The following is a 19,640-nucleotide window of genomic DNA, read 5'->3' on the forward strand; positions in this document are numbered from 1 at the left end:
TCGGACGATCTCCACCCGAGTGCTGAGGGAACTGGCTGCGGTCATTGCGGGACCCCTGGCACGGCTGTACGAGCACTCGTGGTGCTCTGGTGTGGTGCCAGAGGACTGGAAGAGGGCCAGCGTGGTTCCCATCTTCAAAAAAGGGAGGAAGGAGGACCCGGGAAACTATAGGCCAGTTAGTCTTACCTCGATCCTGGGCAAGCTTTTTGAGAGAATTATCCTGGCGCATGTCCACGAGGGGCGAGCGGGGGAGGTTATGCTTAGGGGCGACCAACACGGGTTCATTAGAGGCAGGTCCTGTCAGACCAAGCTGGTGGCCTTCTACGACCAGGTCACCAAATCCTTAGATAGGGGTAGCAGTGGACATCGTCTTCCTGGACTTTCAGAAGGTCTTTGACACTGTCTCTCACCCCGTTCTCATTAAGAAACTGGGGGGCTGTGGTGTCAACACCCACACAGTCAGACGTGTGGCCAACTGGCTGGAGGGCCGCACCCAGAGAGTGGTGGTGAACGGGTCATTTTCGACCTGGAGGGAAGTGGGCAGTGGGGTCCCCCGGGGCTCGGTCCTCGGGCCCGCACTGTTCAACATCTTCATCAGTGACTTGGACGAGGGGGTAAAAAGCACCCTGTTCAAATTTGCTGATGACACTAAGATGTGGGGGATGTGGGCACGCTAGAAGGGAGGAATAGGCTGCAGTCAGACCTAGACTGGTTACAGGGGTGGGCGGGTGAGAACAGGATGGGATTCAACACAGACAAGTGCAAGGTGCTGCACCTGGGGAGGAAGAACTAGCACCATACCTACAGGCCGGGGAACTCCCCTCTCGTCAGCACGGAGGCAGAAAAGGATCTTGGAGTCGTCACTGATGCCAGGATGAACATGGGCCAGCAGTACGGGGACTGGCAAAGATCTTCTACAGCAAGATAAAGGAGGGGAAGCGCTCTCAGGGAGGCCAGAAGAAATGTTGCAAGGACTCCTTCAATTCATCCTTAAAACATTTCAACATTGACCCAAAGTCTTGAAAAGGTCTCAGTCATGATCTTTCCACCTGGCCTCATCCAGACTCACACAGTCTATGAGTGGATGAGATCTGCTGAGGCAGAGCAGGAGCGCAGCCAGCACACAGCTCACAACAGCAGCACATCTGCTGTTGATCAAGCAACCCAAAGTGGCATCTCTTGCTCTGTGCACCGCAGACACCTCAAAGCACAAATTAGTTTGATCAGCCACTCCTGTGCTCCCAGAAACCAGACTAACCAAGGATCTCATGGTCCTCTTCGAATCTGAAGGAGGAACAGCAGCTGACTGCACCCGTTGGCTTGGGGTGTCTCTGCTGCTCTGTGTCTCTCTGCATCACCAACCCCTGCGGTGCCTGCAATCGGGGATGTCCCAATTCTGGCTCTGAAACTTGTGATTTCAGTTTTCTTACAACTGGCTTTGGGGGCTGAAGGCTGGACTGGTTTCCCAGTGCGGCACTGTAGCAACCAGCCAGACTTCCAGTGTTTGGGCCAAGGATGAGCCTACCTTAAAATCCAGGTGGCAAGTCCAGCAGTCTGGTTTGAAAGTAGCTGCGCTCTATAGATCAAGGGGAGGGGAGGGGGGAAGGGGCAACCTATGGCATGGGCAGCCTCTGTGTGCATGGCACACAGCAGATCAGGGAGGGGACAGGCAGCACCACGGCAGATAGGGCAGGGAGCAGAAAGCCGAGCAGCAGATCAGACAGGGAGAACAGGGCTGGGAGCAGAAAGCAGAGCAGGCACTTGGGGAGGGTTCAGGGCTACGAAAAGGTTACCCCCACTAATCTCGATGACGTAAAAGGAGGTCAGAGCTGAGCGTGACCTGTGTGTATGCTCCTTAGCCCTTCCAGCAGTCTTCATCTCTTGCGGGGAGGACAGTATCACAAGCTGTGTTATACAGATGAGGAAACTGAGGCACAGCAATCAAAGTAACACAAGTCACAAACCGGGCAGTGGCAGAGGCCCCACCGAAGGCCGTTCTACTGATCGTGGGTCTCAAAGGAAGCGGGTGTTTCCCTGCTGCGGGGTAACAGGCCCTTCTTTCCAGGCCCTGAACCTGTGATCAAAGCTAACGATGGTGCCAGCACTGGGAGGGCTGTTGCTGTCCCCCCACTGAGCAGGTGCCCCTTGCATCTTGGTGCATCTCCTGCTTTCTGGAGCCTCACCGGGGTCTGCTTGGAGGCTGCTGCTGCCCCCTGGAGGACAGTCTCTGCAGCCGGTCCGTCGCCAGCATCTCGCGCCGGGCAAGAAGCCGGGTGCAGTGCCCCTGAGCCGGGAGCTGCAGGAACCAAGCCAGAGGTATCACCGCCAGAGCCAGGGATGCGGCATAAGGCAAGGAGTGGACCCCTGGGCCCTCCCTGAGCAGGGGAGTATCCAGACTGAGCAACTTTCCAGGGACTCGCTCTCCTCTTCCTCTGTAACACATGCAAGTTAGTCCCAGCCTCAGCTGCAGCATCCTGGGCACAGAAAAACACCAGGATGGATGCGGGGCGACTGCGTTGCATCAGCAAAGGCAGAGGACGCTCAGTGTGTTTTCCAAGGAGACTTGCTATTATTGTAGCAGGTGTGAGCCCAGCCATCTGTGTACAAAGCAGGGGACAGGACAGGGAGGTCCAGGAGTGAAAGGGAGGGAGGAATTTCTGTGACCTGATGAGCTGAGAGCACCACGATTCATCCAAGAGAAGACCCTGAGTTTCTTGTGGCTTGTTGCCCTGCAGCCCAGATCAGCGTGACATGGTGGTGAGAGAGCACAAGTCACGATTACAGTACAGATGCTGTCTTCTCCTCCAAAGCAGCGAGCGCAGCCGGGCAGCGGATCCCATAGGCGTTCCTTCTTTTTAAATCGAAATTAAATCAGCGCATGAGGCAGAGATCTCTGGGCCTCTGAATAGATGGGGGAATAAGCAGGGACAAAGGGCCCTCCAATCAGGCAATGCAAGGGTGAAAGATCCCAGACAGGATCACTGGGCAGACGAGAAAGAAGCGCTGGGAGGAAATCCAGGTGACCCAGCCGGCAGAAGGAAGCCGCGGCAGTGCTGTCCCTGCTGCCGTCGCTGGCTCTGTAGGCAGCCACCTGACTGCACAGGGACATGGGCCATCTGAAAGCCACAGGCAGGGATGTCGGGATCGGGGCCTCTGCTGTGGACCACCCAGTGCCTATCTGCGTCAGGCCAAAACACCTCCGGTCCAAGCCGAACCCTTCTTTAAACAGCAGGACGAGGCATTTAAGGAGTGAGGGCAGGATCAGATGAGGGACTCCACACAGGACCTTCCTCCTTGGCATCTCCGCTCCCGTTGGGTCACGTCAGCTTGGTTCACTGACAAGCTAATTCTCCCCTTAGCGTCACGGAGGAGGATGGGCCTGCAGGTGTGGCACTGGGCTGGGATCGCTTCGATCCCTGGCTCAGGCAATGTGACCTTGGGGCAAGTCATTTGAGGTTTCTCTCTGCCCTGGCTAACGTGCAGGTAGATCTAGCCAGCACAAGGAAAGGGCTATGATCACCGGATCCAGCTTTATCTGTCAAGCAGGTGCCTTTGCCTTGATGAGGGGGTACATGGACTCTGGTAGGGTACAGATCCCCCAGGGCCCTGGGAAATGTTGCTTGCTCACCTGAAAGCCTGTTGATCAGCTAGCGAGAACCATCTAGCACCAGTCTGAGTGCACGTGCCACCGTCGCGTTTTGCTCTGCTGTGCTGGCACTCTCTCCAGGGCACAGGTTCCTGCTGTGAGCATCCCCTGCCTAGCCACATAATGGGCCCCAGCTCATGACTGGGGTTTCCAGATGGTCCTGTGATACACACAAAAAAAGAGCTGATGTGGCCAGAGGAAAGCGAGCTGAGTCCTGCCATCAAAATAGGCCCATCAGTCCTGCACTGCTTGTCAAGCTTTCCCTGCCAGGAGGGATGCAGGCCTTGAGGGTCATGGCCAGATACCAGGGTGATAGGTCTGCCACGGGAACCCGCCTAAGCAGAGGCACTGAATGCTGAACCTCCCCATGAGAGTTGCATGCAGCAGTGGGTGTAGAGAGACGCCCGTTGGGTGGAAGAGGCAGGGCGTTGTAAACCCTCAGACTTTGGCTCAATAGGACAAATCTTGGGTCAGCCCAGGGGACTGGGCTCTGGCCCAAAAGGCCTTTTTGCAGCCCTGAGCTGCTGGTGGCTTGATTAAAGGTGCACTGGAAGGCCAAGGTCATGTGCACATGACTATGGGGAGCAACAGGATCTTGCCAGCGATGGGCTCTGGCCTGCAGGCTGGATAGCAGAGCACTAGGAGGGACAGTGTCTCTGAGCAGTGGAGGGCTGGGCTTTTCAGCTGTCTCGTTCTGAAGGCAAAGGCAGCTTGGGGCCGTGGGCTGTATCACGCTCGTCTCCCTCGTGTGGGGACATTGCTCCAGCCGTGAAGCCCGTGAAGAAGGGAGACTGCCCACTGTCACGCCCCACAGCGTGTCAGATGCCAACCCAGGGGGAGAGAGGGTGTGCTGCAAGCAGACTTGGGCACGGAGGACGATCAGCACTGGGCAGAGCAGGGTGTTGCCCACTTTTTGTGCCCTGAGATTCACCCCTGAACTCTTTAAAAACAGCAAGCATAAAATGTGTCATTGATCCTTATGGCAGTCCTGCTGTTACCCCAGTGGCCGCAAGGCATCAGGTCTAGATCCTGATTAGTGCTGAGAGCCTGCTGAACCTTTAGGATACCATACTGTCAAGCTGCTGCAGCGCGCACAGCGTCTCCAGGCGAGCTATAGCCCTAAGATGACTGCTTCACATCTGCTGGGGTAAAGCAACTGTTGTGACCCTGGCCACCTTTTGGGCAGCTCTGCTAAGTGGGCAAAGCTACAAATGTGCTAATGGCTAAAAAAGCTACATACTAAGGACATTTTGTGCGAATAGAAAGAGACCTTGTAGCCTGCTGAAAGGCACCAGAGCTAGAGAGTTTGGGGCAAAGGCACAGAAGAAGAGAGCTGAGTTTTGCTATTGGAGCGGAAGGGGAGGAAGCTGTTTCACTCAAACAGGGACACCTGATGGGTTTGGAAAATAGCTGCAGGATTGTGTCTCTCTGCATTCAGGCACAGGATCCAGCCCTTGGTGCCCAAGCCAAACAGCCAGGAGTTTATCAGATCAATTCTGCACGTCTAAGCCAAAGGGATAACTCTCTTGGGAGGGGGTGCCGCATTTATTACACTTCCAACTCTAGCACGTCCCTGAAAGCTTCTCTCTCCTATAATGAATTGAGAAGCCCTGTGGGTGTGCACCGCTGCCAAGGATGATCTTCTCTGGAACGTGGCTGAGAGGAGATACGGTGAAGTCATGTTGATGCTGCGCTGCACACTGCCATGCCGGGACCAGGAAGAATCAGGAATGGTGCTAGGGTTACAGTCAGATTCCCCCTCTCCCTTCCTCTCAATGGGGAGAGAAATGGTAAGAGGCCAAGTGAAGTCAGTGTGAGGCTTGCAACGAGGGAGGACAGAATTTGGAGCACTATTTAGCTCCCCTTTTGTTACCGGGGGGGTCTGAATGGTCATTGTCTCTTGTGAAGTTGTGTCGTGAAGTCGGGGTGCTTGGAGCAGAAGGAACAAAACAGGGTACAGTGGTTGTAGCAGGGCGGTGTCATCGCCAAGGTGTCGTCCAGCTGTGGGGTTAACAGGGACGTTATGTTCTTTGCCCACAGGAAGGCTGTAGGTGTATGTGTGTGCGTGTGAGATTGCGCAAAGTAAAAAGCATTTTGCAAAGCCAGATGAAAAATTGGCCTAGAACAAAAGAACAAGCCCACCTAATCCCAGGCCTTCCCACGTGTTCACAGGATGAAGTGGAGAGGTAAGCATGTGCATGGGCATGTGCACCTGCATGCACCCCTACGCATCGCCAGTGAGCATGTGCAATGCACCTGCTAGGAAAGCTGTGCTGAAATGATGTCTGGGTCTTCTTGGTGCGTGAAGCCCAGCTGTCTGATCTGTCACTTGATCAAGTTGTGGGTTGTCAAATAAACTAGGTCACAGAGTGCCGGGGTACACAGCCCCCTGGAGCCTCAGCAGGGCAGGGCTCTCAGCACCTGCAGGGTGCAGGCCACAGCTCAGCTTCACTCCAGAAGCACCTTGACAGCACATCTCCAGCCCTGGGTCTCGGGTCCTGCCCCGCTGGTCTCTAGCACCATCCTGACCAGGTTTTCTGGATACCAAGCTCTGACTTGGCTCCACAACTGAGCTCCTCTGGCTCCCAGACTTTGACTGAACTCCTTTCTGTGGACTTGGACATTTTTCTCCCCCAAGCACATGGTGGACACTAAACATATCACCCTCTAACTCCCATCTAATGCTTAGTTTCAGGGCTCTGCAACCTGGTGGGCTGGATCCAATCTCCTTTGTTTGCTAGGACAAATCATCATGCTATGTCCAGCCTTGCAGACTCACCCTGGCTAAACAACAAGTGCCTGGATTTAGGTGTCACCTTCCCCGTGGATCTCAGCTCTGCTCCCCTCCCCAGTGGCCCAGGGAAGGTCAGAGCTGTCACCAACATGAAGTCTGTATCTTCCAGCTGTTATCTCAGTGAAACACAGCATTGTATTTCCACAACATGCAAACATCCTGCAAAGTAACCAGGCGAGAGATCACTTTGTTCTGGGTTGATCCTCATCCTGTCTGCATACACATGCTGACAGAAAGCCCACAGATGTGGGTAAGGGAAGGCTCTGTATAAAGCTGAATGGTTCAAGATGAGGATTCCTACAAAATCACTGATTTCCTTATCAGATCACCTCTCTCTTCTCTCAAAGTGCCTTCTTATAAGAGACCTGAAGAGGTGAAGTGACTTGCCCAAGGTTACACAGCAGGTCAGTGGCAGAACTAAGAATAGGCCTCTGAATCCCAGCCGGCTCCCAGCATGACACCTCATCAGCAGGGAATGCTCTTGGTTGTTCAGCTCCAGAACTTGTTTCCCTTCCCGGTTTGATAGGACAGGAGCTTGCTGCCTGGCCTTCAAGGCATATAGCAAAGGGTAACTGTACGCTCTGAGGAGAGGGATAGCTTTGGAAAGGTCAAGGGCAGGAAATCCCATCCCTGAAAGTGCAAGTATTTAGGTGAGAAATGTGAATGTGTTGAGCATGTTCAATAGAATCTAAACTAACTTACTCACACTCGTGGCTTGATTCACTTTATTGACAGCTGCATTTGGCAAAATGCAACATTTTGTTCATTCATGTGCTGAGTGGTGACAGTGGCTGCAGAGCTCAGACAGAGGCAGGCCAAGCAGCGACTGGAGAGAGGAGTGTTTGTAAACGCTGCCTACCACAGCATCACCCTTTCTGGGAAAGGCTGGGCTTCACCCCTGGTCTCCACAGAAAGGCTTTGCCTGTGTCTCTCCTCTGCAACACAACCTTAACTCTGCCCCCATAGTTATTTCCCAATGTGCTAATAAATAACACACATACACCCTCTCCTTACAGGTGCCTAAGAGCCTATGAAGACAGTAGAAGGCTTTTTGCTAAGACAGAACTTGGGTTTAGGTCAGGCCTAGCAAACAGGAGCTCCCTACATCTAGCCTGCACGTGAATCCTGCTCCTGCTCTGCAGAATCAGTCCCGAAGTTGTAACATGTCTGCTTCCTGCTTCCAAAAGCCCTGTCCCTTAACAACTGCAGCCCTGGGCTGCTCCCTCTGGCCAGCCCCGACCCTTCTCCCCATCCCAAAGAGACTCATCACTTTTACTTACCTGCCTCCCCAAACCCAGAGACTCAGGCCATTTGAGTGCACACAGCCTCCTTGAGAAGAAGCAGCTACTGAACTTGGTACCGCACAGCTCATTCACTGTAACGCGATTGTCCACCTGCTCCAGCCAGTCAGTCTCTCCCCCATTCAGGAGCCAACAATGGCCATTGTCATGCATACAAATCAACAGAGCTGTATTAACGCATAGGCAAACTAGGCACATGCCTGGGGCCCTAAATGAAGAAGGGGCCCAGTTGTGCTTACTTTTTTTCACTCCATAATTAGAACATGTAAAATAAGGGCCCACAAGTTTGTGTAGGGCCTGCTAAAGGGTTAATCCAGCCCTGCAGATCGAGGCTGAAATGCAAATTATGGAAGGTCAGGCAAACAATGGAAACTTCTCCGGGTTCTCCGAGGTGTTTGCCTCCCTACACCTGGTTTCTGGCCCCCACAGCTCAAGGGGTCGAGGCTCAGTTTGTGTTGTGGGGGTGACGTGGAATGGATCTCAGCAGCTCCTGGTTTTCAGAGGTTTGAATGTAGCCACATGTCATTGTGCTTTAAAGGGCACAAGACACCACAGGGCAGGTTTAACTTGGCATTTATGATGTTTATAGCCCCGACAAGCCAAAATCTATATTAAAGCATGAGGAGATGCAAGATCTGTTCATCCTTATCTTTTTTTCAGATTGATGCTATAGTTGGGAGAGATGCTAGATAAGCTTTGGGGCATAAAATGCTTACACACAGGGCTAAGAAGCAGAGATATCTTATCTGATGTCTCTCTCAACTCAAGAGTTGGTCCAATAAAAGACATCCTCCAGTAACTGCCATAGCTCCAGGATCATCACAGCTACAAGACTGCTTAAAAGTTTGGGGGCAGTTAACAAAAGAAGCAGTAACGAGAAGACAGGTTTAAGGAACAAGGCAGGTGGAGCCATGTCATCAAGGGCAGCCATGCCCAGCTCTTTCTGGGATGGGGAAAGAAACCAGGGAGGTGGGGCTGTCTCCAGGGGTGGATCGGGGGGAGGCTAGTAGTAATAGTACAGTTGTACCCTGCTTTGATTCCTCCCCTACCCAAAGTTTAAAACCACCTGCCTGGCAGTGACAGCAGCATTTCTAGTCAGGCAGCGCTGTAGGAGTCACTTGATTTAGTGGCTTGCTGTCATCTACCCGAGTCCTCCTCAACTCTTCATTCCACAAGGTTAAGGACTCTCTGTCCATTTAAAAGGCCTTGATGTTCAGCTGGACAAACTAGCCTTTCTTCTGCACTTCCGTTGTCTGATCCCTGCTCCTGGTAATGTAGCTCCTATTTCACAGCCCTACAGACCATTTTTAACTCTTTCTAAAAGCATTAATGCAGGTATGGAAATAACTTTCAGCTGGAGGCACTGTCAAGACACTCCATCAGGCTAGAATTTGTGAATCCCAACAAGAGATGTCCATTTAATTCTGACTGCAGGCCGAATGAACCAACATCATCTGATTTTTTGCCTAGTTTGTTGTGGGTTTGTTATATATAATACATGATAAAGAAAACCAACGCACATTCCAATTCAGTCTTTTTTTTTTTGCTCTGATCTCAATCTGAATAATACAGACCTACACCACTAGTTTATGATTAAATCTTCTAGTGTACTTGGGTGTAACCAACCCCCAGTGCCTCCCAGGAAGGCTTACACATGTAGCAGGAGGGGCTGGTTACACCCAAATACACTAGAAGATTTCATTATAATCATATTATTCAGATTTCTATAACATGTATTATGTATAACAAAACCACAACGAACTAGGTAAAAAATAATCAGATGATGTTGGTTCATTAGGCCTGCAAAGCCCAAAAACCTGGGGAATCCCCATAGCAGGACCTAGGCATGGCTAGGCCTAGATCATCCCCCACCAGCGGCCGCCCCTCTTCTTGAACCCCTCCGTGGATGCAGAGTCCGCGGGCCTTTGATTCCTCGGCGTCAGGGCCCGGGAGGTGCTTTAGGCCGTGGGGGGGCCAGGAAGGCGGCAAGAGGCTGAAGCCGGCTGAGGTAGACACCTGCTGGCCCCCTCCTCTCCAAGTCACTGGTTCAAATCCCTCGGAGGTCACGGGCTCTCCAGAGCCCCTTAGCACAGAGGTTCTCAGCCCCCAAAAGCAGGTTGTACAAATATAGGAAAGGGTGGGGAGCAAACTTTAAAAAACCGGATTCTCCTTTAAAGGCAAAAAGCAGGAGGGTTTCCCCCGGCAAGTGGCTGCTCGGCGACGGCGACCGGGTCCTGGTCCAGCAAGGCACCGGCGGCCGCCGCAGGGGGCGCTGCCGCCCAACCCGCCTGGCGCCGTCCCCTCCCATCGCCACCATAGAGCCGAGCGGAAAGGGGGAGCTAGAGCGCCCGCCCGCGCGCGGCGGCCATTTTGGGTGTTGGCAACCGCAGCGGCCGCGGCACAGTCAGGCAACGAAGGGCCCTCCCGGCAGACGCCTGCTGCCAGGCGGAGAGTCTGGGCGGCTCCCCAAACCACCCCCCACGCTCGTGGAGTCACCGGTCCGCCGTGAGCTCCGTGCCCTCAGTCAAGATGGCGGCGGGGGAGGCGTCGCGGAGAAGATGGCGGCGGGGAGCGGGTGGCGCTCTAGCCCCGCCTCTCGCTACCCGCGCGGGGCCGGCCGTGAGCGGGCGGCGGACGATGCCCAGGAGGCTGCTGCCGCCGCCGCGCCGCCCCGCGCCCCCCCGCCCCCCCGGGGCCATGAACGCGGCCAGGAGCGGCTACCGCGTCTTCTCCGCCAACTCCACGGCCGCCGGCACCGAGCTGGCGCGGCGCATCACGGAGTAAGTGCCCGGCCCGTGTGAACGCTCCTTGATCCGGAGCGGGGCCCCGGGGGGGGCGGCTTCAGGTGGAGGCCCCTTAATCCGGAGCAGAGGTGTGCGTGTTGTGGTGTGAACGTCCCTGAATCCGGAGCAGGTGCTGTTGGGCTGCCAGAGTCCCGTGTAAAGCCCCCCTCCCCAATCCGGAGCAGGGCCGCGTTTGAGTCCTTGTTTCCTGCTCCCTGGAGCCGGGTTTCGCTCGAGTCCCGCTCTGTTCTGGGCTCCCCTGGGAACGGCCCTTAATCCGGAGTAGGGACCTTTCGCTTCACTCGCCTGGGGGCCGGGGTAGGTGCGTGCGCCCCGGTGTAAACGCCCTCCCCGGCCAGAGCAGAGAGCCTTTGGGGTTGCTCCCCTGGAGCCCTCTTCCATTTTATGCTTCCCGTGTAAACGCCCCCTCGATCCGGAGCAGAGCCCCGCTGGGTGTCACAGTCCCAGAGCCCTCTCAGTTTCAGGATGTCACGTCCTTAATCCGGAGCAAGGACCCTGCGGTGTCAGTGTCCTGGAGTCCGTGCCAGTTTCATGCTCCCGTGTAAATGTGCTCAGACCGCAGAAACCCGCTGTCGCGTCTGCCCCAGATCAGAGGCATGAGCCTCCCCCCGGGCCCCCTTGAAACTCCTTTCTCGGGGCACCTGTCTGGGATCTCACTGCTGAAAATGTTTCAGTGCTTGCCCAAGGGCGGCTGGTCGAGCTCCCCCGGCCAGGCTGGAGCGGGGGAGCGCAGGGTGGCGAGCAGGGAGGATGGGCGGCGCAGATGGGGAGACCAGGTTAGTTCAGGGACACAGGAGTCTGCTGCTTCCTTCAGCCCACTTTTCTAATCAGAGCCTGACCTTGATCTGGCAGAGGAATGTTAATTGTAAGTCATGTTTCACTGTAGGAACCGTATTCAAGAGCCAGCCACAAAATGCAGGGTGTTTTTCCTTTCCAGCCCAGGACAGCACTGTAACTTCCTTGTCTTTTGTCCTTTGCTTTGAATGGAGTTGGCTCAAAGGGGACCAATGAGTGGGATCTAAAAGGGGCTTCCCTAAGAGCAGAGCAGAGCAACGTGCTGTTGTCAACCTCAGAGGCCGTGTCCAGACGAGTGCAGATGTACGGTATGTAGCGCTACAGGCCCATCTGCAGTGCCACACATCGCACGTGCAGACCTTCCCTGCACTGAGCAGTGGGGGTTTGACCCCAAGAGGTCCCTGGGTCAAAAAAAAAGCCATGCCAAAAAAAAGCAGGGTGGCATACGTGGCAGCAGCATGCACTTCCCAAAACTGGGGTCTGACTGTGCTCCGGTTGCCAGCCAGGCTCCCTTATCCCACCTGGGGTAACCTACTGCGCAGCAGAGCACGTGTGGCACAGGTGCTCCCCAGGGACAAGTAGCAGCAGCACGAGATGTGCCGTGGCTGCTTGTCCCCAGGGGAACAAACTGTGCTTGTCTGCACTTGTCTGGACGCAACCTTCCTGGCTTTGGGTTTGGCTTCTGCTCTTGGGCTCTGTGCTGTAGGAGGCAGGGCAGGTTTGCACTTTATAGGCTAACCAAAGTGTGTGTCTAAATATATGCTTTGGTGAGAGAAAGCTCACTTCATCAGATGCTGTGAAAGGATGCACAGATGTAGTTCAGAGTCAGCAACTCAACATGGGGAGACCTCTGTGTCCTATTGTGAACAAATCACCAAGATTACTGATGTACGGGTGACATCTGAACTGCAGCATTTGTTGTAAGGAAGTGTATAGGACAGAAATGTTCCAAAAAAGCAAGGGTGCTATGAATTTACCTCTGCTATTTGAGTGCCTTGTCTAGCTGTCTTAGTAACTGTTGGGTTTTCCACTTAACACTGATAATCTCTTTTAAATGTAATGTGTAATTTGTTTGGGGGGTGAGGCTTTGAGGGGGAACAGACTTTAAGTGTCATTAGTGTAATAGTAGATGTTCGTGTTGCAGGGTAAAGGGGATGTACGTAAATAGGCGCATGCAGGTACTTTATTTAAAAAGAAAAAGCAAAATGTGCGAAACCTGGATCAACTGCTGGAAATGTAACTACTTGTCTTCACAAAGCTGTTTCCAAGATTTTTAAACACAGCGTTGCACAGCTCTGAAGACAAGCGTTGCACAGCTTTTTCCACGTGCGCGCATGAGGGACCGTGTTCTTGTAAACTTTATTCTATTTATTCTAGCGCAACTGATCTCCTGTGCTTTCATGTGGTCTGTCCCCCGTGCCTTAAAAATCTCTTGCTTCAACATAATAAACAGCAAACAGTTCCTGGAGGATATGGGAGTAATTTGCAAAATGTTCCCCATATGAATGGCAAATGCCTGACCTTCCTTCTCAAATCCTCTGGGCTTTTGTTTTCTAAATGAATTGCCCTCTGGAAGATGGAGTGAGAGAGAATCTGGCTTGGCTTCTTCAGCGCCTCTGCTTCCAAAGGTCAGCCTACAGGGTGCTGAGTCTGTATAGCATAACAGCCTTATCAAGTTTTGTTCTCAGGGGCTTTCCTCTTTAATTGGATCAAACAGTGATAGATGTGAGACTTTAAACATGATTCGAATTCTGTTTTTGCATATGAGAAGGCAGGTGTCCCTAGAAACAATACATGATTGTAAGCTGCTCCCTGGCTTCCAGTGGCATTTCGTTGATAAATGGCAGCAAAATCCAGGAAGTGACCTGCCAGCTGTTCTTCAGGAGAGACCCTTTTTTAAAGAAAAAAAGGCCTTGTCTTTGTTGTGCTGCCTCCAAATTGGATGTTCAGTTAGAAAGGTGGAAGATATTAGGGTCCTTACTGAAATTCTCAAGGCCTAAACACAGTTTCCTCCTCTTTAAAGTTGGGGGCTAGTGATATAAAGCTGTGACAAGCTTGTTGGGATCTAAAGATGTGACGTTCTCTAAGCAAGGTAGTAGTGGGATTATAATGATATAGAGAGAGAATATAGGATCTGGGTACTTAAAAGTGTTTTAAACAGTCGTCTGACTTTCACTATGCGCTGACTTTCTCCAGTAGGTTGAGGGACTATGGTAGCATGTGTCTAACCACTACCTTGTTTTTTCAGGTAGCAAAAGGTGTATGAGTTAGCTTCATGCTCAGTGTAATAACATCCTGGCACGTGCTCTGCTGGCGGTGTCAGGTGCACCTTATATAAGAGGTGGAGCAGGCTTAAGGGTGAATGCACCATCTAATGCTGGATTTACTCACATAGAGCATGCATTCCCCTCCCGTCTCTTCACTCCTGGTCTAGAAAAGTGGTCAGAGGGAGAGTTAATTGCGATGGCTCCAGATCAGTACTGAACCAGGTAATATGTTCTTCTCAACCTGTGAACTTTAAAACCTTACAATTGCCTGTGAGAAGCCACAAAGATCAGATCAATGCGTGTGTATTTGTGCTTTTGTCTCCCTTGAAACGTAGAGAATCGGAGTGGCACATCTGAAGACTAAATGTCAGGTGTTAACATGTTAATCATGGCAGAAATGGTAAGGGTGCTACATTTGCACTCAATTTAACACGCTGTAAAATGGCAAACCAGCCATAAAAGCAGTCCTCATACGATGTAGAAAGTTTTTATGACTGGTTTGTATAGCACATTAAATTGAAGCTGATTGTCAGCCCTAGCCCTGGACTTGCGGACACTCAACTTTCACCTTGCTGATGCAGTGATCCCAGGCTGGTAAGTAGAAAGGATGCGATTGGGATTTGATCCCCAATCATAGAATCACACCTCCTGCCACTCACGTGTGCTGGGGTCCCAGAGACCCAATTAGATCCTGCTCTCCGACTGCCAAATGGAATTAGCGTGGAGGATATAACACATTACACATCACTTGCTACTTTCTCAGTTGAGAGGATAGGTGATTGAAGTTAGCTAATGTCTCTCATGCTCCGGCATGTCAGCATGTTCTGGAATGTGATGTTTGCAATGAGTTAATGGTAGCTGTAAGCGTGTGTACATCCCAGGCCTTTAGTTGGCTTGCAGCATGAAAAGAGACAGTGATCTAAAGATAGAAGGAAGACTGTGAGTATAAACAACATGGGCTAATAGGGACAGGAGGGAGACTCTCGAGCTCTCTTCTTTCCATCTGGTGGGGGTAGCGAGCAGTATGCACTGTCTCTGGGAAGAGCCAGTGCCCTGTGAGATTTTGTAGCAACCCCCTTTAGCTGAGAGGCAGTATTAATGTTCCAGCACAAAGCAGTGACATTGCCTCCCTGTTGGGACCTTTTGGCAAAATGCAGAGAAAAACAGAGAGGGTGATGTCAGGGCGAGGGAGGACAGAAGATCATCCACTCAGACTTTTTCCTTCTGGCTTTGCTGTATTTTTTTCTGGGGTTATGGGAAGCCGTGGGGAATGGGACTGTCACTTCTTTCTTAAGTGCAGGAGGCTGGATCCAGCTTGCACAGCTGCTGTTACCCAGCCTGTCAAGCTACCGATGGACCACACCAACTTGTGGCACCTGGTGAGGGGCATGGACTCCCATAAAATCTAAGGGCCTTGGTCCCTGGTGGTAGCAGGAGAGTGAGTGAGGGATAAGGCTCTTGGTCACCCTCCAGCTGGCACTGCCATGTGCCCTGTGCCAGGCTCAGAGCCGGAGCTGTTGCTGCCATCTTGGCGTGAAACACAGCTTGGCACCAGCAGCTCCAGCTTCAGCATAGGGGACACGGCAGCATGTGCTGGGAGCAGGAGCCCCACAGTCCAGTTCCAGTCCAAGGCAGGAGGTGAGTGATACCCCTGCTTCAGTGAATCTTCACATCCTGGGATAAACTTCCAGGGACTTGAAGAATGCAATTGTATTGGAGCTGTTGGGCTTAAGGAGGCAAATGGATAGCTGACGGATAGCAGACAGCATCAAGGGAGAAGGGAAAGTGAGTGCAAGATGGTTCTTAGCTTGAATATTGACATTGAAGAGTCTAGCACAGGGCTTGAGGCACCTTGAGAGAGAGTTTCTGGGTGGTTGGATGAAACCAGTCACCCTCCCTGTTTGCATAATATTTTTACACTTGCTAGCACTAAGGTCAGGGAGAGCCACTCATGCCTAATGGATTAGTAAGAACAGGGTAAAACCTGCACAATGCTTACTGCTGACTCTAATGCCTCATTCTCCTAGTGACTGGAATGAGTGATGCCTCCAGAAAGCTGGTCTAGCTGATTAATTCCAAGTGCTAAGTGCCTCCCGTGAGGTTCATTGCTCAAATCTGTGGCCGTGTTGGTGGAGAGGGTGCAGAATTGTGCTCTCAAGAGAGCAGGAGTTATTTAAGCATTTGACCCGATGCTGTGAAACTGCATCTGGAGGGGAGGAAAGAAGCATTAATTCCTATTTATCTCCCTCTCCTATTCAAAATCAGGAGAGAAATCAAACTAGACTTGCAGTTCTTGCATTAGGAGGAATGGCTATAATCTGTATTCAAGAATTCACTTCAGTCTTGGACGCCATTCAAACTCAGGCTCTGGCTTTCCTTGCCCTCTGCTGCTCATGTTCAAGGACACTGTCGCTGCACTTCAAGACCAAACCTAGTCTAGAGTCCGTAGCACTTTGGGCCACTCTGAACAACCCACCACACTTTTGGTATAGGCACAGAATATGCACTAAAGGAAAGGGCACTGTTACTGGGATGCCAGTGCCAGAATAAAATTGTGTATCAAGTTTAAACAAAATTTTCTGTTTAAATTAATCTTTGCTTGCATTCAAGCCTCAGTGTGAATCATGTTGAGAGAGAATATATTTTGGGTTTGTAGCAGAGTGGAAGAAGAGCATGCAGCAGAGAAACCTACCCACGCTTTTGTGTACTTCATTACTGAGGACAAGTAAACCAGAAAACTCCAACCTGGTGCTGGATATTCAGGGTAGCAAGGCTCTGTGCTGCTTGGCCCGGCCATTTAGATGAGGTCTTGTCCAGCGGGGTCCATAATGGCTTCTGTGCTATGTGTTACTCGTTATAGTGTACAGAACTGTGCCAGATGCTTCCCAAAAGATGAAGCGAGACGCACATCTTGTCTTAAAGAGTTTACAGTGTGAATTGTGAGCGGTGCACAGCAAGTGAGGGTGCTGATGGGGAAGGGTGGGAGGGAGGCACAGAGAACAGCTTGTTATGCTGCTAACATGAAACACCTTCTGTGTATCTAGAAAGGGTTGGATGTATTCTGCAGTGGCACCAAATGTATCTCACGTGGCAGAGTTATGCTCTACAATTCAGCTCTTCAGAGGTATTTGGGATTGGGTTTTTGGGGTGTTTTCGTTTTTGTTTTTGCGGGGGTGGGGAGGGGGGCGGTTGGGAAGAAGACCTTAACCTTTGCTAGCACAAGCCAAGTACTTCCAGTCCACCTCCGGGTTTGCCACTGTGCACATGGAGGGCCCCCCCACACTCCTGTGGGACGCTCCATGCGCCCCAGCATCACGGCATTCAGGAGCCGCACCTGGTACCTTGAGGTATGTAGAAAAAACACTTAAAGCTGTGTCTGCGGCTGACTTGCTGATTCTCTGAATCGGCATCGAATCTTCAGATTTGGATTCGGCCAAATCAAATTGGGGGCAGTGATCCGAATCAATGAATGGAATCATTGTCTCTTATTTGGGCTGAATTGAATAGGGCCTACTTTACACACCTCTAGTGGGAACCAGCCGTAGTCCATCCTTTGTCACCTAGATCCTGTGAATTTGTGACCCAAAACATCTCTCCCAGTTTTGCAGTTGGTCCAGTAACAGATATCACTAGGAAAGTCTTTGCCTCGTACGTTTCCTGAACCATCATGGCTACAAGCAACATTCCAGTCTGCGTGTGCACGCGTGTGTGCACGTGCACACACACTTACTCTTGTGGGAACTGCCTACAGCCGACTTCTTGGTCTCTGGCTTTCCATGCAATAGGGAGCTAACTGGATTACAGTGCATATCTCCGTCCCTGCTCCGTGGAGCTGAGCGACAGAGGTTGCGCGTCGTGGCCGGGAGGGTGGGGGGAGTTGGAGTAGGCTGCTGAACTGAATTCCCTGAAGAAGAGCCATCATCGAGACCTGGGCTGGTGAGCTGACCTCAGTTATAAGCTTCCTTACACCGGGGGGGAGAAGGAGGTTCTGAGACGGGTCATCTGAATGAAGGTGTGGGAGATGGAGCTGGGCAGAGCAAATGAGCCCGTCCCTAAAAGTAAGCAATACTCCTCATCCCTGAGTGTTTTCAACCACAAGCTACTGAAAATGGGATGAAAAAGAGTCTTTTCATTGTTGATAGGGAGTTCATTACCATCTTGCCAGGAGTTGCTCTGACCGTACTGTTTGAATTCACGTCAGCTTGTTGCATGGTCTTCAGTGTTACTTCTTTATCACTGAATTTTGACTTGATTTTAGGGCCAGGAAAAATAAGTGACTGGACGTCACCTTGTGGGTCTTGGTCTTGTCTTGACAGACTCCCACAGAGATCTTTCTTATAAACAGCTTCTCATATAACCCAGTCACATCTCCAACAATATTATAACACAACATGATCTTTCTTCCCTCCTCCCCCACCTTGGTTTCTGAAGTCCATAATCAGAAAGAAATTAACTTTTGGTGATTTGTTGCTGTTAAGATTTGATGTTGCAAATGTTAAATCAAATCTTGTATTGGAATGCAGATTTGGATAAACTACCCCATGATCTTTTTAAATAATTAAAAATAGCCTGTAGTGTGCTTCTCGGGTCTACCTAGAGTTAAATTTCCTTCTCTGGACAACACATCCAGCGAGGTGCACTTCAGAACTGACTGACAGACTGGTTAAAAGCTGATTAATAGTTTGGTAGTTGCACTGGGAATGGGTGGCTGGATTTTTAGTGAAGTATCCTGTAAAGTGAGTATTCAAGTGAGGTGATTCGGCACCTTTCCAAAAATATACCATGACCATGACTGAGGTGGTATTGCAGGCCCTTTGACATCTGGGCCCAGTGCTAAATAATACACTGGTGCTGTGTTGTACCTAGTCTTTCACATTTATTTTTGTCACCTTTGTGACTCTGAATGTTCCTGCTTTGCTTTATTTAATAAAACACAGCTTCTGTCTCTGGTTGAAAAGAGAACTTATCACATGGCATAAAATGTGTATCACTGGTTGAACCTGCGATAGGATTGATGCTAGAAGTGGTCATCTGCTAATTTAGCAGCGACTGTTTGCTGGACAGGATTTTTCTACCAGCAGATGCCTGCTGTAATCAAAAGCATACTAGGCCAAAAAGGCTTTTGTTGGTAACACTTATTTTGCTTGGAGAAGTGATGCATGCTGCAATGGGAGAACTACTCTGCCTGCCCCTGTAGGCTGCATCCCCTCTCCAGGAGCATTCATTGGCCTACAAATAAATAATAAATAGGTTGGTAACCTTTTCTAGTGTAGGCCCAGCCCTAGTTTGCAAACGGATATTGTTGCAAGCTAACTCCAGTGCCCCACATTCATGTCATTTAGCTGTTAGTGTTAAAGCCCAATGTTCTCCTTTAAAGTGTCCTCCGAGACGGTTCCATCCCATTTGAAAGAGGGTTTGAGGGGTTTGGAAACCATGTGAGGAGGGAAGGCAGAGGAGGAATAGGGATGAGAAGAAAGAGAGGATAGAAGTAGTGCTCAAGATGAACATAGCACTGGTGAGTTTAAAAGCAGCCATCCGATCCTTAGCATTGTCACTTATCACTGTTCCGCCCTGGACTTATCACTGTCACTGTCCCACCTCAGACTTTTGTACCAGCTTCCCTTTGACAGTCTGCGATCACATGTGGAATTTGACCGTTACAAAAGGAAGTGTGATTCTCCTCCTTTTTTTGGAGGAATCAAGCAACTGTTAACACCTTTGGCCCAGGGCAAGGGGTCAGACTTGAAGAAATGGACTAAAGGGCCTGAACCTTCAGCCTCCGCAAGAGACGGCTGAGAGGGGATCTGGTAGCTGTCTACAAACTCAACGGGGGGGGAGGGACCAGCAGAAAATAGGTGAGTCTCTGTTCCCCCGGGCACCGCCTGGGATAATGAGGAATAACGGCCACAAATTGATTGAGAGCAGGTTCAGGCTTGATATCAGGATGCATTACTTTATGGTTAGGGCTGCCAAGCTCTGGAATAGGCTCCCAAGGGAGGTGGTGCTCTTCCCTACCTTGGGGGTCTTGAAGAG

General features: G+C 51.2%; 1 protein-coding gene across 1 annotated transcript in view; it reads left to right on the forward strand.

Annotated features, from left to right (window-relative positions):
* Positions 1-10,150: 10,150 nt before the first annotated feature.
* PRPSAP1 (phosphoribosyl pyrophosphate synthetase associated protein 1) overlaps positions 10,151-19,640 on the forward strand; it is a 42,875-nt gene continuing 33,385 nt past the window's right edge. Inside the window, exon 1 of the mRNA XM_090059432.1 lies at positions 10,151-10,521. Within this exon, the coding sequence (XP_089915558.1) occupies positions 10,271-10,521 (251 nt within the window). The 5' untranslated portion in view covers positions 10,151-10,270. The remainder of the gene's footprint in view (positions 10,522-19,640) is intronic.

This window comes from Crocodylus siamensis, chromosome 8 (assembly GCF_052110815.1).
Source record: "Crocodylus siamensis isolate JL-2025a chromosome 8, ASM5211081v1, whole genome shotgun sequence".
Lineage (NCBI taxonomy): Eukaryota > Metazoa > Chordata > Crocodylia > Crocodylidae > Crocodylus > Crocodylus siamensis.